The sequence below is a fragment of the Protomyctophum bolini genome (genome assembly GCF_963924005.1).
Source record: "Protomyctophum bolini genome assembly, chromosome: 12".
Classification (NCBI taxonomy): domain Eukaryota; kingdom Metazoa; phylum Chordata; class Actinopteri; order Myctophiformes; family Myctophidae; genus Protomyctophum; species Protomyctophum bolini.
In genome coordinates, this window is record NC_137873.1 from 11,586,442 (window position 1) to 11,609,346 (window position 22,905).

The 22,905-nt window shown below is 40.5% G+C and overlaps 2 protein-coding genes across 6 annotated transcripts; one reads left to right on the forward strand and one right to left on the reverse strand.

The window, feature by feature from the left end:
* The first annotated feature begins 411 nt into the window (after positions 1–411).
* Positions 412–22,313, forward strand: LOC308325119 (very-long-chain enoyl-CoA reductase-like). 5 transcript variants are annotated; one of them, XR_013965004.1, is made up of 13 exons: positions 412–576; positions 694–745; positions 1,078–1,122; positions 9,816–9,919; positions 12,284–12,399; positions 12,499–12,604; positions 15,997–16,069; positions 16,997–17,040; positions 18,176–18,233; positions 20,917–21,005; positions 21,345–21,390; positions 21,482–22,061; positions 22,141–22,313. XR_013965004.1 is itself a non-coding variant. In XM_080777525.1 (12 exons), exons 1-12 carry the CDS (start codon positions 415–417, stop codon positions 21,607–21,609), a joined length of 1,023 nt encoding a protein of 340 aa, XP_080633651.1. In that variant the 5' UTR covers positions 412–414; the 3' UTR covers positions 21,610–22,313. The 5 variants fall into 5 exon arrangements, 4 of the variants coding, with proteins under 4 accessions (XP_080633651.1, XP_080633652.1, XP_080633654.1 ...); XM_080777525.1 differs by having other exon boundaries at positions 21,482–22,313; XM_080777526.1 differs by lacking the exon at positions 1,078–1,122 and having other exon boundaries at positions 21,482–22,313.
* Positions 2,621–5,015, reverse strand: LOC308325121 (uncharacterized protein). The gene is made up of 5 exons (XM_080777530.1): positions 4,808–5,015; positions 4,402–4,592; positions 4,142–4,286; positions 3,615–3,742; positions 2,621–3,236 (listed from the first exon to the last, which is right to left on the reverse strand). Exons 1-5 carry the CDS (start codon positions 4,845–4,847, stop codon positions 2,928–2,930), a joined length of 813 nt encoding a protein of 270 aa, XP_080633656.1. The 5' UTR covers positions 4,848–5,015; the 3' UTR covers positions 2,621–2,927.
* Positions 22,314–22,905: the final 592 nt, after the last annotated feature.

The following is a 22,905-nucleotide window of genomic DNA, read 5'->3' on the forward strand; positions in this document are numbered from 1 at the left end:
TCTCTGTTTCTGGCGCCCCCTACTGCTATTAATAAGTCACATACTCGTGCTCATTGACCTACATCACAAACAAACAAACAGGTACACGGACATTGCTGGATGTAGGAGTGGTTGCACCACTCAAAAATACCTCAAAATTGTATGTAATTTAAGTACAGTACTTAAGTAAATGCACTTAGTTGTTACTTTCCACTGCTGCTTCTTAGCACCTGAAGCTGCGAAGATCCAAACCGTCAAGGTCATCACAGCAGATAATCTAACCTCACACCAACTCAAGACTTGGCATGACTTGGCATATTAGTCATATTCAGATTGTTTTACTTGAGTAACTAACAACATTAACACACTATAGTTACAGCACTCACACACACACACACACACACACACACACACACAGTGCCCCCAAGTACCACCATGGGTTTTGAACTAAAGGATTTATTCACCGTTGCACAGTTCATAAAGATACGATGTACCCACGGATTAAAGGCACCAGAGGCCAAGCTTCCTAAAAATTACATTTTCTATGACTTGGAGATTCTGGATTCTAAGAAGGAGCGGCTTTGCCTCTTGGACAAGGTAAAGTATACACGTCCTTATCAGCTCAGTTTAACAGTGTTTGTACAATCGAAGCTTCTGAGGGAATTCGCTATAGGATAATGACAGATTGGATCGCTTCTTTAACACTTTTTACAGGTGGAGCCAAAGGCAACCATATGGGATATCAAGTGTCTGATATACAAGAGCTGTAAGTGGAATTTTATCATGCTCACAGAACTGTCTCTGATTTAAGTTGTTGCTTGTGTGCACCAAAGTATGCTGAAATGCTTAGTTGTATGATTGAAAACTAAATACATTTATTACATAGCCTTCTAACTCAATTTTATTTAATAATAATTTAAAGGAAATAAGCAAAGATCAAACATGACAATATTATGCATTGTCATGTTTGATCTTTGCCCATTTCCCTTTTTTAGTTTGAGGCACATTGAGTCTATAAGCATGTTATAAAAATACATTTGACTTTGACTTAACTATCATGGTGTAGTGGATTTAAATATGTCCTTCATCACACTATAGATCCAAAATGGCATCCATCCAGACAGTCTTTGACACTACAACCCTGTAAGTATCTACGGTTTTAGACAGTAACAATTCCCCCTGTGTATAGGCAGCGACAGCTACAGAAAATTGTGACTGAGGGACTATGGGGGGCTGGCTATTCAGAGCAACCTTCTGATTGGTCCCTGACCCTGACTGACTAACCAGCCTGCCCTTTCTGCCTTGTTTATGTTGAATTTGCTAAAACATATTTTTTGGAAAAAACTAAAAACACACATGAATACCAGTCAGTCACCATGCTGCATCTGTGATGTTCCTTTTTACTGACACCAAGTTTAAAATAAGAATTGAGTGCACAGAATATCAATATGAAGCAACTGTTAATTCAATGGTAGTGGATGGAGAGAGAGGATTTTTGTCCAACCACGAAACGGCAACCAATGGGTGTGAAGAGCTGGGGCACAACCACGGGCGGGACTTGACAAACGGTGAATTTTTACATAAAAGTCATTTCTATTCCGTTTTTAAAGGAAAATACAGAAGTAATACTATAGTACTTGATACAACTAGTACTATTATTAGCACTATACTAATAATTATCCCTTTATTACACACAGAAAAACCACAGGTCAAAAACGACCCAACTTGTGTCATTTTTCAACCAATTTGTGGGTCAAAAAGGGACTAACTGGTACTTGGGTCATTTTGACCCACAAAGACGGGTTATTCAATTCGACCCAATATATTGAGTTATATTAATAACCCATTTTGAGGGTCAAATTAACCCAGATGCCAGTTGATTTGACCCATAATCTTGGGTTAACCCAAGTTATATAATTAACCCATTTTTAGGGTCAAATTAACCCAAATGCCAGTTGATTTGACCCATAATCTTGGGTTAACCAAAGTTATATAAATAACCCATAATTGAGGGTTAAAATAACCCAAATGCCAGTTGATTTGACCCATAATCTTGGGTTAACCAAAGTTATATAAATAACCCATAATTGAGGGTCAAAATAACCCAAATGCCAGTTGATTTGATCCATAATCTTGGGTTCACCCAAGTTTATATAATTTTTTGCATTAAGTGGTGAAATTGTCCTTTAATGCAATAAAAATTTATAATTAATGCATTTATATTGAACAGATATATAGAAAACATACAAAACATTGTTCTTCCTTTATGACAAATATTTATTAAAGAAAAAGATGCCAAACATCGGCCAAAAGTCACAAATATGAGACATGCAAGTACAATTAAGGAATTTGTAATTTACTTGAGTATGTATACAATACATCTCTCCAAATATTGCACTTTTACTAGACTTCCACCGCCAGACTGTTTTAACAAAAAACTAAAATATGAATCACACTACTTAACCCATTTAGACCAGAGTCCAGAATCTACAAAATGTCTTCCAAATCCGGACAGTTCTCTAAAAAAACCCACATGTCAGTGGTTCACAAACTATTTCACTCAGATCTACATGGGTTAAGATGACAAATTGCAGATGTGTTTAATACTAGGAAAAACAAAAGCACACACACCATAGCACAGTATTAATATATCAAATAGATTCATCAATGAGATGAATGAGGTAGAGACCTGGTCAGATGCCAAACATTGGCTAAAACTCACGCAGACAGTAACTTTGCACAGTGCATGTGAACTGAGCTGTAACAAGTTTTACGTTCTTGTATACAAAGATATGTGCATTAACAGTGTTTTTCATTTAAGAAAAGTTAAAAGATACAGACCACGGATAAGAACCAGAAGCTAAACATTAAGTATGATATTTTTAAAGCAGTAATAATGTTAAAAGAATTAACCCGCCGATGTTGTGGACACGAAAACACTGTCCATTTTAAAGTCTGGTATTGACTATTGCTTTCCTCAAGAATGCAACTTGATTTGACTCTTTTCCCGGTAAGTTGTACACTACCCGCTGGAGAAACTGCCATGGATGGGTACACTGCTTGGGGTAGTCAAAGTCAAATACGTAAAATGCCTTGAAGCACACATCAACAGCCCCAAGCAGTGTGTTTTCAGAGAATGCCTGACCTGCCATAATCACAAAGGCCTGGGAGGCACATCGTTGCGGTTCCCCCAGCACAAGGACAGATGGGGGCCTTCCCTCAGTCTGCAGGAGGTACTCCACCATATTTGTCCCAACCTAGACAGGCACAAAGAAAGAAAAATAAAAGTGAATGTTTAGTTGAAAGCAAATCATAAGCAAGATATCAAAATACCAGTTTGGGTTATAATATTTATATCAACTACAAGGAAGTCAAATTAAATCTAGTTAAACCCATTCTGACCTGAGATCAGATTAAAAAAAAAGTCTTCTACATCCTGACAGTTTTCTGAAAAAGCTATGATTCTATGTCAGTGGTTCTTCGATTTTTCAAAAATAGCAGACCTACAAGCTCGTAGCGCGCCACTCGGTGGCACGCTATGAGCTTGTAGATCTGCTATTTTTCAATAGCTAAAGCATAACATAATGCTAACACCAAAAGGGGTTCCCACCCAGAATCAATGCAATTGTACTTACTGGCTTGAGATCGATAAAGGCCAAGCGGGACTCTTCAGCGGAGTGCCGGACAGACTTTTTGTTGGATCTATAGACAGTCCGTGGTAACAACCGGGGCAGCAGCCTGAGGGCAAGTTCCCCTTTGGCATCTGTAGATAAACAAGTGTCAAATACAATTTTAATACATGGACATACTAGACTATTATCACAAATCAACTGAACTTGGCAAAAGCTATAACTGCAGATCCACAAGCTCAGTCTCACATGGCCAGACTGTTGCCTCTCACAATTTTCAAACGCTTCAGTCATACAGGAGTAAGCGATAAAGCGAGACTCTTCCCCACTTACATGTATTGTAAGTTTCGTCTTTACAGTCCCGTAAAAGTTTTCTTAAGAAATCACCTAAGCATATATAGCCTTCTGTTTAGTAGAAATGGAAATAAGAAATAAGCTCTAAAGCCATTTTAAAATATATATTTATAATATATATATAAATAACAGATTACTAAGGAATCACAGGATCCTTGCTATGAAACGGAACAACATACCCAGTGACATCTCATCGACAGGAAATGAGGGGAGTTTTCCATCTCGTTTGGCCAGGTGCAGGACTTTCTCTGCATATTCGGTCACCCATGTCTCAAACAACTTTGGTGCAGCCTCGCCATAAAGCTCCAAGAAGTCCTGTGATATCTTAAAAATAAACAGGACAAATCTTTTAAAAAGATATTCAATGCAACAGCTGCCATTTCAATAACAGAGGTATGCAATTCAATGAGAATATGTAGTAGGCATGGTTTATCCATACCATGCCTGGATTGGTGAGACGAGGGTACTCTGCTAGGATCTCTTTGATATCCTTGGATGCATTCTCCCGTATCCATCTGGCTCTGCAGAGAACGGTGTCCTTCATATACTTCTGGACCTGGGCGAAGGGCTCCAAGTTGTGCTTAAGCCATTCTCTTTTCCCATTTGACGCTCCGTCTGGTGTGGTCGATTCTATAGAAAAGATACAAAACATTGTTCTTCCTTTATGACAAGTTTGCACAGTTTAATAATGAGCTTTTACTATTGTATTAACAGACAGTTGAATCTTGACCATTAGGTCAAAATTTGTGTCATATCCTGTCTCGGTGAGACATGACCTTTGACACAATCTAAATGTCTTAATAGAATAGCAGGAAGACAAATTTCAACCAACCCAATTGTATTACCTGGTATTTCTGCCCTGTGTCGCTCATTGGCTTCCGGCATTTGCTGACTGGACCCAGGACTTTGCCCACTGGACCCAGAACTGTGCTGACTGGACTGAGGCCGTTTCCTATTTCGAGAATTATGAACCCTTTCCTCAATGAATCCAGTAGCTGGAAAGTAGCACGTTTTACCATCTTTGGTTTGTCCCTTCCGGCTTTTGACCCACCATAATTCCTGGAAACGATAAGACAAGATAGAACTCTGTGTCAACCTTTGCAATGTTATGTTTCAACCCTTTACTTGTACAGTGTGTGATAAAGGCTTTAGGTAACATGGTCATCTACAGGGGAAAAACCTTTTGAGTGTAGTGGCTAAAGGTTTAGTAAAAATATGAAAACACACATGAAGACACATATAGAGGGAGAAGCTGTTAAATGATGAGTGCTTTTTTTCAGAGAGGCCAATTGAGTTGACATAATTATCACCAAATTAATCCAGCTAGATATATTCAACATGCATGACTACAATGATAGGTTCCTTGAGGGGGTCCCTTAACCCATTTAGTACTGAGAACAGATTCTACAAAATGTCTTCTAAATCATGACAGTTTTCTAAAAGAAAAAAAAAAGTTTCTGTCAGTGGTTCTCAAACTATTTCATATCAAGGAGCCCCAGAATTATCATCATTTAAATATGTTGCAAGCTCGTAGCATGAAAGTGTAACAATGCTTGAATCAGCAAAAGAGGTTCCCATACTGAACGGGTTAGATCACTGATTCACAAACATGCATTTTCATGGGTCCCTTTGTTTTTTGTTTCTACATTTCTTCATGAATGAACAGAAATAATTAAGAAATTTCATATATTAGAACAAATGTTCAAGTAGTAGTAGTGAAAATAGCCAATTTACCAGCTCACAACATGGTGCAAAGCGATATGTTGTGAGCTTGTAGATCTATTTTTTTTGTTCACAGGATAAAAAGGTTGGGAACCACTGCCTTAAATGGCCCCTTACAGGTTTACACATGGGACCATTTGGTTCCATGTGTACACACTCAGAGTTATGGAGGTCATTGCAATTAAAAAGTTTGAGAACCACTGTACTACACCAAATGAAACAGAGCATTAATTGGCATCATTGATAAGTAAGAAGAGGCCCAATTTCTTTATGGATGCTGTGCATGGTTTAACTCTGACTGCAAATGATTCAAAGGTGATGTGTGGCATATCCTTTTTAAGAATGAGTCAATACAGATAAACGCTATACTAAACAAAATGCTTAAGCATGGACACGTTTTGGATGGCATGGTCAAAGTAGAAAAAGTGCTCACCATTAAAATTGTCAATAAGCTCTGGGAGTTGCCACTCGGTTAGTGTGTCTACCACAAAGATGTCCATTAAGAACGACCTGAAATAAAACAGAAAGCAATGTTTAAAACTAAGATTGCCATCAGCATGGCTTTTACATCACAGCTGGTGGAAAATATAAATAACATGGTTCATATTTTAAGCAAACTGCTGACCGTTTATTTACTAGCTTGGGACACAAATACCTAGTCACAACATCTAGTAGCCAGCAAACTACAGTCTACAGTACATATGTAACAGCAGTGACGGAGACAAACTGTTCTTTCACCGTGTTACTTAATACACTATACGATAAAAATATCAATCAACCATACTGAAACAAACTTAGCATTGAATAACAGTAGGCCTTGTAGCCAGCTAATTCGCTAGCTGTGTAGCTACAGTATATGGTCTGGTCGGCCATGCACTTTCTGTTGTTATTGTTCAGCTCCGCGGACTAAAACATGCATAACGTTATACAAACAAACGTTTACCTTGAATGGACGCTTGAAGCTCCTTTCTGCTGCAGGTAGAAAAATATTAAAACAAAACGTTGCTGTAACTGTTGCTGGTCAGTGGTCAGCCTGCGGGAGAATGGGGAGATGTGTTTTTTCTACTAGTTTAGTAGGTTTGTAACTGGCGCGGAGTCTGGCGCGCTTATACTCTAAGCTGGCGCGAGAAGGAGGGTGGGTGGAGCGTTTGCAGCTCATCCGGTCCGAGGGAAATACGAAAGTGTGTGTGTGTGTTGTGTGCGCGCGCCGCGCGGGTGCTGGGAAGTGACGTAGAAAGTACAAAACAGAGTTATATTGCCTCCTCAGACAACAGCTATATTGAAGAAAGGCTTTTAGATCTAATAAACAGAAAATCCCAATGCGCGCGCGAAAATGTCTCCCATCGTATCGTGTGTGTGTGTGTGTGTGTGTGTGTGTGTGTGTGTGTGTGTGTGTGTGCGTGCGTGCGTGCGTGCGTGTGTGTGTGTGTGTGTGTGCGTGCGTGTGTATAATATCATTCTTTCTTTTTTCTTTTTTTTTTCTGGTCTCGTTAGATAGTAACAGTGTCTAGTAGTACCAGTACATATCTCTAAGGTATTCTAGTGGTCTGTGTGCTTACCCCTGAATTTATTGCTGCATCTGGTAGCAGGTTCAAGTCTAGCTCAAGGCAAACACTTACTTGAACTTATAATGTTCTTTTGTATATTTTGTATGGAGCATGGACACAAGCTAAATTATTGTAAATCATTTGATAACACTTCTATCAAGAAAGACGTTGTGTATTGTATTTTTTAAACAGGCTATAAATGTGTTGGACTGCTCTCCTCTCCTTTTCTCTCCTCTCCTCTCCTCTCCAGGGGAGTTTTGTGTCTTCACTGTGACACAAAACAGACCTTTAAAACATGTTTTTTAATGTGATTCTTCGGACACTAGACGTATTTTTCATATTTAGAGCATGCCGAATCCAATGGCGTCGGTCTTGACTTTCCACGACGTTTGCAAAGGTCAAAGTTCAGCCAAAAGACTGCAAGGGTGACCTTTGGGGCCAAATTCCTTAGAAAATGGGGTGAAGAATATTAAAAAAAAAATGTAACAACCTCCAATATCCATATTCAGGACATGCCAAATTCAATGGCGGCGGTCTCGAATTTCCACAACGTTTGCAAAGATCAAAGGTCAGCCAAAAGACTGCCACGGTGACCTTTGGGCCAGATTTGAGGCAGATTTGAGGTCTGAGAGGCTAAATCTCATAAAATGGTGGTCTGTGGCTCAAATGCCAAAGATATAATGTACCATATGAAAAGGGTTATAAACCACTGAATCAAATAATCAATCAATCAAAGCCAAGTCTGTGACCCAATAATTGGTTACTCTCAGAAAAATAACCCAGAAATATTACCAAACTTTAAAAACCCATGAATTGGGTCAAAATAAAATCCCTATAACCCAGGAAATGGTTATGACTTTGAAAAATAACCCAGGAATGTGACCTAACACAATTAACACAAGAATTGGGTTACAATATTGACCCATGGCTTTTTTGTGTGTATGTGAAAGGGAAGGTGACATACTGTAGGTTAAATATAGCTAGGTTAAATTGTAAACCTATTTCCAGCCTAATGGTTATATGTCTCTGCCCTGAATGATGACAAACTTGTTATGCGATGCTATCTGGATGCAACCAGAGAACTCCACCAGCTGTGTGTTGCACATTCCCCGTTTATGTTCGGGGTACAACGTTACCACATTCAGAAAGTAGGTGTGATGAGTGAGTGACAAGTGAGAAGGCGCCCACGGAGACAGCTTCCATTTAACCCAGTAAGACCTGTATGAGGCTGATTTGACTAAATCAGTGGTTCTCAAACTTTTTTCGTGCCAAAGACCCCCAAATGAATGTGTATTTGGCATGTATTTTGACCCCCTACCTGAAAATGTATGATGTGGTATTCAGAATATTTGGGGACTTTTCAGAGGACAATGCATGCACTGTCAAGAAGATGTTTCAACTGCCAAAAAACAGCGCCGTAACTTTTAAATGAAAGACGAATGTTGCAATATACAACAAAGAAGAAGAATGCTAGTGTCAAAGTTTCAGAGCCTCTTTGTAACACAAGGGTTTTGAGGCTGACAGGCTTGACAATAGGAATCAATATCTGCTTGCATCCATGGGGTGCATTTCCAATTATCGTTGCAGGAGGTGGACACTTGGGTTTCCCTGAATATTTATTGAGCAGGCCGGTCCTGGCTTATCAGCAGTGCCCGAGTGTCCAGACAGTCCAGTATTGCCTTGAGAGCAGTTTTCATTTAGCCCTGGACATATAGATAGAGTCCATGGGCAAGTAGTTGTCAGTCAGAAGAGTCATAGAAGAGTGAAATTAAACATTTAGTACGTGCTTTGGCAAACACCAAATATCCACCATGCTGGCTCTTCAGAAAGCTTTTTAAATATACATTTGACCCAGGTCTGTGGAGCATACAGTACAATGTTTTTATTCATCTGTTTTGGGATATATGGAAATGGTGAAATTAGCCATATCAGTTGGTTTAATGAGTAGAGCCTCTGGTACAGTACGCCCCTTGGCTGCCACCAGGGACAACCATCTTGGGCACTGAGCCATGGCCCATGTGCAGTCCCAAACTCCCAAAGGAGGCCATTGAGAGTTGCCAAATCCAGGGCTAGATTGCAGTGGTGGAAAGGAACTAAGTATACATGTACTTTCATGTACTGTAAAAGTTTGAGTTTTTTTCGATTTTCAAGACTTCTACTTCTACTCCACTACACCTGAGGAAAATATTGTACTTTTAATCCACTACAATTATTTGCAAACTTGAGTTCTACTAGTTACCATAAGCTCTCTATAGATTTTGGTTATTTAAGTTCACCTCAACAAAATGGGACATTCTACAATCTACATAATACAGAGTACCTTTACTTTTGATACTTTTGATGCCAATAACTTTGTACTTTTACTAAAGGAAATTATGAATACCAGACTTTTACTTTTAACAGAGAAAAAATGTGAGCACTTCTTCCACCACTGTTAGTGTTTATGTCGATTTTATTTTTCTACAGGAAGATTATCTTTTGTTCTGCTCGTGCAGTTTTGAAATGTTTTCAGTTTTCTGTAAAATGAAACAGAACCTCCAGCTATATGCTGTTATCAGCTCATTCTCTCCTCTCCAATCCTCAGACGGACAGTCTCTGCGAGATGACGAGGTGTTGGGGAACCTCCCAGTGGGGACTTCAGGCACCATGTTCTTCCATGACCTCGGACCCCAGCTGGGATGGGCCATGGTGAGAGACCAGTGATGGAAGAAGTGCTTAAGTAAAAGTATCAACAGCCTACTGTAGATTAAAAAAAAAAAAAGTTTACTTGAGTAAAAGTACAAAAGTAGGCTATTCGCATCAAAATGTTACTTAAAGAACTAAACGTATACAGTACAGACTACTCATAATGCAGAAGATCCCAATTTTACAAGTTTTCAAATGCATAAATTAAGTCCTTTGAAAATAGCATATCTAAGCTTGTTGCTTTGTAGAACGGCCAATTTATGCCAAAGTATATATACAGTATAGGTCTCGAATAATTATAGGGGAGTAAGTACAATATTTGCCTTATAGTTTCTCCTGAGAGTGTATACAAGCTTTAGCAGAAGTAACTTTTTATCGATTTTGATAGTTTATTAGTTTTAGGTTGTTTAATAGAGCGGTCCTCTTGTCCTCTTGTCTTAAATAAACTAACTAAGTCAAATTATTGAAAATTGGACTTACTCCATTAAGTAAAAATACACCACCAGGATTTGTCATACTGTATGTTGTGAGCTTATGGTATTCCCTCCAGATAATGTAATAAAAAATTGTTCATGCACATACCTGTACACAATTTACATGATAATTACTATGATTTGATTTGATTGGATTGATTGATTGATTTAGCACAGTATAAAAACAGTACAAAAGGGAAGAAGCCCAAAGGGCTTATACGAGGTCTCAACCCGTGTACAACAAAACATAAAAACTAAAATGAATTTGAATGAAATACATAAACATAAACCTTGATTATCTATAACATGATTATCGGAAATGGATTGTCAACATACAGTAGATGGCATTTACGCTTCTATATAATTATGTAAAAATTATAATATAGTTGACACTTTTATCCAGAGTGACTTACAAAGAAAGTGACAATAGAATAAGCTTAATCTCTTAAAACCTAAATACGTTGAGGGATGTATCCCTGGCCTTTTCCCCCAGCTCCTACACCATGTTTTTGTCAAAACTAGAAGATCTACGTACAAGCTTCGCCTATTATGAGAGGCCCAGAAAAGGAACACTAGGTTTCAAGTTGTTAAGTTCCTAAATTAATAAACATTACAAGCAATGAAAAGTAGGCACAGTACACGAGAGTAAGAGTCTGCTTTGACACGGTATACCCATGACTAGAAGATACGACAACACAGTGCTTGTGCATGCTAAAGGGGAACCAAGGTGAGAAATAGAGGATATTTTCAATTCCAGATAAGAGTGTTTTGGAAGTTATGTGAGAGAGGGGAAGTTATTCAAGGGGAGGGAACTTTAATACTTCATATCTGATAGTCACTCTGAGTTATGCAGGAGAAACTTTTAGAATTTTAAATCTAGTCACTGTCTTGCATAACGTATTTCATACAGTCTTTACTTCATATTTCTTCCCACTCTGTCCAACAGACACCAACTCTTCATCTAAAAGCTATAACCATAATTCTTGTTATAGCCTGGCAGGATTCCCTGTCTGATTGAGTGCTTAATAATGAAAAATACAGTAGATTGAATATACTGTATATTATGTCTTGGCCTGAAAGTACATGAGGTCTAGTTGTCCTGTATGTCATCGCAAAAATACATATACGATACATGTTATGGCCTGGGTGAGGGTTGAGTTAGGATTGAGTTACCCGCCTTACTGTGTATCACCCCTTGGACTTGGGCTCTGGGTTTAGTCTGAGTACCAGTTCGACCCTCGGCCTGCTCATATCCTACATGTCAAAGTGTCCCCACCAAGCGCAGCTGATAAAATGTTGAATGCAGAAAAGGAATTTCCTCTACCGTCCCTTTCCTGATATGGCAGCTGAAACAATCAGCACATGCTATTAACTGTGCTACCACGTGCTGCTGAACCATCTGTCACCATAAGTGAACTTGCTGCCGAAACAATAACTTGTCATGTCAAAAAGGGAAAACAAACTCAGACACTCAAACAAACACAGTCGCTGTGGATGGTGTGATAAAATGACAGAGCAGTCAATGGAGTTTATCCAGGTGAAAATTAAGGAACCAAAACACAGAGCAGAAAACTGTCACCTTTGATGGTGCACAGAATGCCTGCCTGTATGTGTTGTGGCAAATTCATGACTCTCAACCAATTCTCTCCACACAATATCGGGGGTATCCCAGTGCGGGAATACTAGTCATTCACCAATTTCACCTGCAGGGCAGTTCCTCCTTGGTAATGTTAATCTATTCAATTGGAGTGCGTGGGTCCTTTATTCTCCTTGTCCACAATTGCTGTTGCATGAGGTTATCCGGCTTAGTTACCAGCCACAGCACGGGTCAGGAGCATCATTTATAAATACAGCACTGGTTGTAAAAACATATTCTCTGCTTCTGATCCCACAGGTGTTTCTGGCAGAGTGCATTGGACCTCTGATCGTCTACCTTCTGTTCTATTTCCGTCTGCCAAACATCTACCTGCCGCAGCACAGCTTCACCTCTAGTCCCTTCAAAGTGGTCAAGTAGGTACAAAAATCAAAGCAGGAACTTCAGTGAACAGCGCCCTTCCTTCATGCTTACCCAGCAGAAATGATAACCTAGCGTCTGTATTGCATTTGCAGGTTGGCCTGTGTGTGCTATTCATTCCACTATATCAAGAGAATGTTTGAAACCATCTTCATACATCGTTTTTCCCATGGAACGATGCCCATACGGTCCATCATGAGGGTAAGTCATATACCAATACAGGGATGTTTTTGTCAATGCTAATCTACATCCTCACAACACCTCGCAATGTGACATGTGAGCTTGTAGATCGGCTATTTTTGAGGAACAGATTAGCAACATGATAACTTAAAGGACAAAGGAATTTTAAACTGAATATTTATGACAACAAAAGGTTTACAAAAAAATACTAACATCAGAATCAGGTGGTCACAAAGTCCTTCTGGGGTTTTTTCAGAGGCAGCACTCTATACCACAATATACCTTTCAAAAGTGTCAAAATGATTCTTTTTGTGACAGCAGAATTGCATCTCCACTGCCAAAGCTATACAGTCCACCAAGCAGTGTACTAAAACTGAAGGCTTTATAGAGTGTCGCAGTATCGCCCCCGACGAGCGGCCCGGAAGACAATTTCCAATTCATTTTTCCATCAGTATTTTAAATTATATTAAATACGGAATAATTGTACATTTCCTGTCCGTCAGTCACTCAAAATCCCCATACATGGGAAAGCCCCCATATATGGTGCCCAGGTCTCGTGACATCACGTGACATCATCAGGGATGGGGATAGTAATCATAGTAAATGCAACCTGCTGTCGCAATTAAGCCTGTATAATGGCCAGCTACTAACCTCTCAAACCCTTAGATCTCCATATATTCCATATATATCCATATATTCCATATGTTGATCCTTCCCCATCCATCCTTCCTCTTCAATGTCTTCCTTTTGACTGATACCTGTCCATTCAAGCTCTAGACGGGCCTGCCCCAAAGTTATTAGTGCAGCCACACCCGGCAGCTGGCGAAAGAATAGAATAGAGTTCTCAACAGGCCCGAAGATTAAGTCCCGACCCTACCTGGGCCCTCATCAAACCTTGTACACTCAAGAGAATGTTCCCGCTACCACTTAGACCCTTAAATCTCGATATATGGAGCTTACCTGTTCTGACATTCCATATGTTGATCTGACCTCATCAAACCCTATACACTTATATGGCCAGTACAGAATTCAGTCCATGTTGATCTGATCCCCCCATGCCAAAGCGCCAGCACTCGCCCAGCAGTCTTCCGTCAACGAGGTGGATGCGTGCACGGATGCGGATGCGTGCATGGCTTCTCGCCCTTAGGCGTCTTACTGGTTTAATGACCTTTACGCCTCAGACAAATCCGAGTTGGCTTAATTTGTCCGAGGCTTAAAAAGGTCTTTAAATACTTTCTGAAACATCTATGGGAAAAATTAATGGGAAATTCTCTTCCGGGCCGCTCGTCGTCAGGAAAGGCAGCAGGACTGCGGCTCTCTATAGAGCGTCGCAGTCCCGCCCCCTTTCATGACGACGCCAGGCCCAGGAAATAGTTTCCAATGCATTTTTTCCCAGACATTTCAAAACGTATCAATTTGCCACCACCACCAATCTCCACCTCTCATCAACTCCACCTCAGAAACAAAGAAACACAAAGTACTACAAAATACAATAAAAGGGCCAAATAAACTATTAAAAATACATTTATACCAATAATATAGACTAAATACGTCTGGCCATAACAAGTTAAGTTTACATCTCTCAGACCGGGGAGGATCAAAGATAGGCCCTATGAAGCAGAAAATCTCCCAAAGAAAGTTGGCAAACTGAAAACTCTTTACAGATGAGAAAACTAAGGGAGAAAGTCAAACTAGGAACACTTTTACAACAGGTAAAAATCAGGAACTCGAGCAGGAACACAGAACCGGGCAGCAACCAAAGGACAATAACTCAGCAGTCACACAGCAGCACAACGCAGGACTCATATACTCTTGAAAGTACTCATCAGCTAATTAGATGCGCCACACACAGCTGGATGCCCAGATGGAGACTCTCTCTATTAAAGTCCACAGAGGACACGGCAGGGCGTGGGGGCACACTGGGCAAGGGCAGTCACTCACAATAGAGAAAAACAGGGCACATTATACACAGGACTAGGGCTTACATGACATATGGGAAGGTTACCCAGACACACACAGGCAGAGCCAGAGGCCAAGATCGTTAGCCTGGGATCCGGTTTTGTTCAATGTAAAACTCAAGTCACTTTGTCTATACGTAATGGAAATACGAGTCAAATAGGAGCCTGGCCAGACTGGGTAGCGAAGTGATACAAAGACAAATGTAGCAAATTAGGCTGGATTCCAGCTAGGATACAAGATTGTGACAGTCAGAAGTTATTCAAATGTTTCCTTTAAATAGTCTAAAGTAACTTTAGATGATTTCTAACACAACAATACAAAAGCAATGACTTTTTCCAGTTACACAAAACATTTCCCTATGTGTTGCAGTCTAAAGATAAAGTGCGTGGGCAGTATCAGCAGACACACAACAGATCGAGCCAAGTGCCATATCTAATATTGGTAAACACAAACACTCTGTAGGTGTGATTAAACACTATACAGATGGTTCATTTGACCTTCCATAGGGGTCAGTATGCGTGTGTGGAATGTAGTACCATTAGGGAAAATGACTAAATGAGTACTGACAAAGATCCAGGGCAGCAATGCTAATTAGGTTGGCACAGACCAGCTGAATGCTCAGTGGGCATTCAGTAGTTGAACACGCACAAGCACTTCACTACAATTAGACTTAGCTTGACTTTTATAAAACTCTGCATCAAACTCTTCCACTCCACAACCAGAGTTGCCATGTCTGCTTATTATAATAAGAGACATTGGGCTTTTGTTTTACGAACAACAATAAACCTCAGACAATAAACCACAAGAATAAGACCCAGTCAGACCAAATAACCATTAAAAGAGATTCACCTTGTCCCCTTTCCAGCTGGGTGTGTGGCGTGTGCTTCATTGCATGGCGTCCATTTGTTCCATAAAGTTGTCCTTTGACCGTGAGTCCTTTCCTTAGGCCTTGACCAAACTTTCTTTAAACACAATTTGTGTACTGGTCCCATAGTGATGCCGTTTTCACTCCTCTACCACTGAGGCCATTTTATTGTCTACTCCTGCTATCTGCAGCACCATTCTGGGCGTCGGCAGCACAACAGGTGAACTTGATCAACCTACTCAGTGCCCATAGATGTGCTCCTGAAGTTTGAACAGGAAACGAGTCAAAGGTCTGTGAGACCCAACATGGCAGGAACCCCTTCACAATAAAAGTTTAACCATCCCGGGGTCCGTTACACTAGTCACTTTTCTGACCTTGTTTGCGTATTTCTCTCCCAGAATGTGGCAACAGTGTCCACAACTAGTGACTCATATTGTTACACCATATGGTATGCCTCTGTGAAGCAACTCATTTTGAGAACTCAGTGGCATGTACAGTATGGTACCAAAGCATGCAACACAGCATGGGCATCGGGAAGGTTGACATTGATGACCACACTGACAAATGTGTTACACTCTCTCTCGCCCAGAATTGTTTGTATTATTGGGGATTTTCTGCCTGGCTGGCCTACCATATCAACCACCCTCTGTACACACCACCAAGTGAGTATAGGACCATCAAATATCATATCTCTGCTGTCGGGCACAAACCAACTATGTCCAAAATATTAACTTTGCAGGAAATGAAAATGTTTTTTTTTTAAACAGCACAACATACACTGACTCTTCAAAATTGGCTGACTCTTCAATACATAAGATACTTACTTAATCCTCTTCGTGCTAGGTAGCACATAAGGTCTTCACCAACGAACGCCAATGCAGTCTGTCTTCCGCCCAATGCTGCAGTTGGCCCCAGGTCCACCCCAACTCCTTCATTTCTCTCTCCACCGATCTTCTCCAGGTCTCTTTGGGCCTGCCTCTCTTCCTTTTCCCAGGTGGTGTCCACCTCATAGCTACCCTTGGGATGGCACTTGGGTCCATTCTGCAGTACATAAGATAGTTATGTCATTAAATATCACATAGGCCTACATATTACATATTACTGATTACTGGTTTATTAACGAAAATAAAAGAATACAGAAATGAAAACAAACAAAGGTTTACATGGTCAAATGTGCATGTCTGGAGAAGTGAGTGCTGTGGTGAATGGGTGACTGCTGTGCTGTGGTCAATGGATGACTGCTGTGCAATGAGTGAGGGCTGTGTGGACTGAGTTGCTTCTTAGGCTATAGGGCACACCCAAACTGTCATTGGCCAATAATTTTAAGTGGTGATGGCACACACATGAACGAGAACCGTTCACCAGAGGCTGCCATTTAGAATTGATGGAGAAACAAGAAATGATCACTGATATTTGTCAGGTGAAAGAAGCATACGGTATATACTTTTCATTGGTTAAATATTTGTAAAACCCACACACAGAAGGGTCTTAAAAAGTTGAAAAATGGAGATAGTTGGTTTCTGCCTGACAGTGACAATAATAGTATCTGATACAATCATACTAAGGAAACTATGTCTTCTTTTTTTCAGCGTATGGTAAAATACAGGTTTATAGCGCATTTGCTGTGTTTGTGGTATGTATTGTTTGATCTTGCATCTTGTTTAAAAGCATAAATCAAGCGTAGTGTTAGTTCATTGCGGCACGGAAGGCAGATGGTTTATATGTATGTACATAGTTCCCCCCCATTCATATTCCCCCTAGTGATCTACTGTATACTGCCTCTTTAAATCCGCTGCCTCTCCAGGCCATCTCCCTTCTCACTCATTCCCTACCTCATCCACGCCCTCATACCCACAGTGCAATTCAGGCGGCCTTCTTAAGCAGTTTCAGCTCTCTCTCATTATTCATGCTGAGCTGTCAAAGCAGCTCGTACGGCATATGAGCGGAAACTTTCCCCCACCTCCCCCCTGTAGTTCTTAGTCCAGGGGTTATCATTGTATTGTGTGTGATTGTGTAGTTTCATTATGTTGGATCATGTGTTGTTCATGGATTATTGTGTCTTTGGCTCTGTTCAGGGGGGGGGGGGGGGGGGGATTGTTGATATCAGAGCTGTGTCTTGGTGCACAGATAAGCGGAGATATCAAATGTGATATCAGACCTGTGTCTTGGTACGCAGATCATTTGATATCACATGAGCAGAGCCACACCGCCATACTAACATGCAATAGACAACTTTGCAATAAATGGTCTTTGGTCAATCTGAGCTGAAGTGTCTCAATGAAATATAGTTTCAAGCCTACATTTCTGAAATGCTATTGGTTTTGTGCTGGTTATCTCCCACCACATTTTTGATGCTTCGGAATAATGACTCAACACTGTTGAACCATGTGTATAATATTATTGACAGTATAAATCAATTTAATCAATGAAAGTTTTATCGAAACATTAGAATTATGTTTAATTGAGCTGAAACATGTCCCCAATATGTTTGAACATTGGGGTATAATGGCACTGCAAAAACAGGAGGGCATTGTCCACTGCCCATACAGCACAGATTTGGCCATACATAAATCCGTCTGATCTTCATACAATTGTTTTATACAGGTGTCAGAAACTGTCAATGGTCTCTAGACACATTGCTGCTTTCAACTTCTAACAGTGCGTGTTGGCTTGAACTCTGTACTGCTTTGCAGCTATATTGTTTTACTGTAGACTTGACTAATACAAGCTAATAATAAAAAATATATATATCTCTTGGCTCATTACAGCTTTGTGAGGCAGGAAACATCTCCATACACTTGGCTCTCAATCATTTTGGCTGCAGTGGTAAGTACAGTCTCCTGTGGTTGTTGTTCTAATGAATGATTAATTATTTAAAGCTCATGGTTAGTCTACCATTACACCGCACATTGATGAAGTTATGCTTGAGAGATTTATTTTACATACTGTACCATTTACATTTCAGTCATTTACTATAGTCACACTATTAATTTTACTGACTTACAATGAGTGCCACAAAAGAAACTCAAGAGCATAGATCACCAAACGTACTGGTAAGTGGGAAGCAATGCAATGAGCAGTACAAAGTCAAAGCTGCTTCACATTCAGGGCCACGCCGTCTTGACAATGGATAATAGTTTAATGCATTCAGAGGGGCTTTCTCTTGGATGAGTCATTATGCTCTTTCTAGTAGGATTTGTCTGCTTGCACTAAAGCAAAGTCCTGTGCCCCGTCCGTCCTCTATGCCAAAATGCTAAACCGTGTCAAATTCTTCATTTATTATACTTGAAGAGCAAAGTAATTTAGCCTCTGCAAATAAACCAGAACTGTAGTGGCCTGGAAGTACAAAACACATGCAGTGCAACGTTTCACAAAACACTTTTTTTCAAATAGTTGTGTCCCTGGAGAAAGTTTGAAAAACATTTGGAAGTGGAATCTGTCAGTGGCTCGGTGTGTTCAGCTCAGCTTATTGATGACACAGTAGAGTATATTTTTCCTTCTCGTTTTTTACAATACTGTATACTGTAGTAGGCTATGACATATTTTTGATGACAGTTTATATTTTTCAGGTATTTCTGCTTTATTTTGTATAGGTGACAGACACTGACAGTGAGAGAGAGACAGGAAAGGTGAGAGACAGAGGGTATCAAAGAACCGTGGGTTGGATTTGAACCCGGGCCAGCATGGACAAAGACTACAGTATGGCTATATTTATGTGGTACAGTACAGTAGGTGTTCTGCCCTTACTATACGTGGCTTGGCAGACAGCTAACATAGTTCCCAATAAAGCTCATTAGGCAGTGACTTGGTTTACTGGTTATTAAATTGTAAAACTGCAATACAGAAAAATAGAAAACAAAGACATTTGTGTCAAAATGTAGAATCATAAACCAAACAATTTATTTTGTATGCAGCACAAGTTGCAAAATGAACATGTACTCACTGTACTATTCAAAGAATCAAATTACAAACCTTTTAGAAAATGTTAGATTTTTTTTTTTAAACTTACAGGCATATTGCTTTAAGAGCCATAAATGTTAACAAAAAACACACAGACTTACAGACTTATCCTGTCCAAGGCCTGAGAGAAAGGAAACACTCAACCTGCAGTGAGTGAGTTCTTGACAGAGTGCTGGTTTACACTGAACTGGCTCTACCAGGTGAGGAGAGTTACTAATATTAGGCAAAGGAACATTGGTCTCCAAAACTCTCCATTACACATACAAGGCTTAAAGGTAAACTACATAGAAAGTAAACAGCACAGTAGGTTTTTGATTGATTGATTGAAATATTTATTCACAGTTTGCAGAATTACAGTACATTTCAAGCACAACTCAATCTGTTAACTGTGAGTGGACGACCCAATAAAGCATTACACTTGTTTACAAGAGGGTCCACCTTGTTCAAATCATCAAAACATTTAGAGACGTACAAATAGACACTTATAGCCAAAAAGAACAGAACAGGAAATCATCATAAAGGAGGTAAAAAAGGGAAAAGAAACATATACAGTGAGGGGAAAAGTGGTGGGGGGGGCGGATTCAGATTTCGAATTGCAGCCGTCCGTAGGTGCCCTCTGAGAGCGGTTTTGAAGGAGTCAAGGGATTAGCATGTCTTAATGTCTGTTGGTAGGGCGTTCCACATTTTGGTGGCATAGGAGCGAAAATAATTTAGTCCCTTGTTTGTGCTGAATCTGGGTTTGTTGCGCACATGGTTTGTTGCGCACAACACCACTCTGGTGTTGTGGGTGTGGACTTCGTTAACATTAAGGAAGTATTTAGACAGGTACATGGGTATCTTGGTGGTGTATCGAATCTTGTGGACCAGACCCATTGCAAGATGATGTACTCTAAGCCATTCCAGTAGTAGTAGGTACTCTTACCATTTTTATGACATTACTGTATGGTATGGTTTTAGAGTGACGTTGATGCATCAAAAATTGTCATTTGTGTTTGTGTAACTGTGAAATTGGCGACCTGTCCTTTGTTATGGACAAGTGGACAATGGTGTCCACTTGTCAGTTCAGGCGTGCCTGCCCACACATTTCTGACGTGAGAGCTACTTTCAAAATGACCAGCTCAACAAGATCTACCCACCGGAAAAAAAATATACCATTGCTGAAAATAGTTTAAATATGTAATGTACATGAGGGGGCTTTGGAATATAGCGGAGCTGTCGTTACATATAAGACAAATGGCTGCAAATCCCTCTGATTTGCTACATTGTTGAAATTGTGAAATATTGTTTTGTATACTTCCAGGCCAGCATAATAGAATTTACACTATATTTGTTCCACAAACCTTCTGTCCACAAGATGACCATGTTTTTAAGAGTTGATGTGCATGGGAGTGATGGAGCTTAAATGATGTATAATACGAGCTGATACGCTCCTAAGCCAGCGATGTTCAAGAGACGTTTCATTTCATCAGATGTCGTCCCAGTTGGCAAGCTAGGAGGATATTTCCATCAAGACCTGTGCCTTACACTTACAGTTATGTCCTGTCAATAGGATCTAGGCCAAAGAGTATCCCTTACCCCACCACAAGCCCCTTCACTTGGCTTTTCTTCTTTGTGTCCTGTCCAAACTACACCTATGAGGTTGGTCAAACGTTATGTAAACCCAGTACATAAGCATTTTGAAGAGTATTTGAAGAGGTACATTTTTGGTGTGATCATCACCTGTAATGGATAATTTTTTATCTCTCAGCTATTGAGAGACTATTTGTCTCGTCTTCATTTTATTGTGTCCACAATCTCCACATTAATCGCCAATTAGGCCTAGTTGCTTTCCAAAATGCTACAGTACTGTATATGTCTTTGACTCCTTCTGGGAGAAAAGTTGATCATTCACCATCTCTGAGCTCTACAGCAAATCAAATGATGTGCTTCAATTTTTTAATTGTGCTATTCTTCACACTTTGCATGGATGATGGACAGGTGGGCGCATGGCTTAGTTTCACCATCATGACCCAGTGTACTCCAGGTAAAAAAAATAATTAAAGGAAAGAAAAATCAACATAATGTAAACAAATACGTTTTACTAGCTGCTACAACGTGTCCCGTTTTGCCCACAGTGGCCGTATTCACCCTGGTCAGCTTCATGCAGATGACAATGTGGGCCAGACAGAAGCACAGGATCTACACCAGAGAATTCATTAACTACCCTGTGCTGCGCACGGCCATCATCCCTCTGTTTCTCTGAGCTTCCATGGCCCCAACAGCACGCCGGGGCGAGCAGGCGGCCTGAGGCGATGACACAGCTACTCAGCGCTGGAGACGGGTAATTGGACACCGTGTCACATAAATCAGGATTATGACAAGGCACTCGAATAGTCTGGCCGTGGTCCTCTATGCCAAGTGACTCTCGTCTCAGCCATTCAGAGCCCGGGTGGCCAGCGGTGCAAGTAGCATCCCTCCTCCACACTTTAAAGTGCTGAGCTACCGATGGCAGCACGCCGCTGGCAGCTCTGTCTCTGAAATATGTTTGTGCGCTGATGTGAAACTTTCTTATGAGGGTTCAAGTAATACGATGCAATCCCCCTGTTGAAGTTTGAATTGTGATTAAGGAGAAATGTTGTGCTCCAGGAACACATTATGAAATCCTGGGGTGTTTCTTATTATTATTACCGCTGGATGCTGGTACTGTACTGTACTGTATGTGATGTGGTGCAGTATGTGTATGTGCCTAGCACACATAATGATGAGAAACTACACGGTTTCAGACAAACACGAGCTGTACTGTGCTCAGTATTTGCTGCTGTACAGTGCTCAGTATTTGCTGCAGTGCAATCGTGTTAATGGTTTACTTTGTCGGATACAAAACATGAATCCTCTTACACGCTACAATAGCTCCAGTTTTATAATTCAAGTGGAAGCTTTTGTGGTGTTTTCCAGTTTGCAATAAAAAACTTTTTTAAGTGAAAAAAAAAGAAGCTTTATTATAGTTTTATTTTGACCAATCTGTATGGTGATGGAGTATGTTAATACAATATCACCAGCACAACTGTGATGTTTTGATTCACAAGTTCTAAACACGATCTGGGATCGCTGCCGCAGTAGCCATGAACCGAACCGCCGTGGTTCGGACCAATCAGTGGCAGCTGCGGGCGGGATCTGCCAATCAACTGCCATCAAGTAGCTTGAAAAAAAGGGCCTGCCTTCTTCAGGGATCAGGCTACAGTGAGTCCTAGCCTTCTTCAGGGATCAGGCTACAGTGAGTCCTAGCCTTCTTCAGGAATCAGGCTACAGTGAGTCCTAGCCTTCTTCAGGAATCAGGCTACAGTGAGCCTTCTTCAGGGATCAGGCCACAGTGAGTCCTCGCCTTCTTCAGGGATCAGGCTACAGTGAGCCTTCTTCAGGGATCAGGCTACAGTGAGTCCTAGCCTTCTTCAGGGATCAGGCTACAGTGAGTCCTAGCCTTCTTCAGGGATCAGGCTACAGTGAGTCCTAGCCTTCTTCAGGAATCAGGCTACAGTGAGCCTTCTTCAGGAATCAGGCT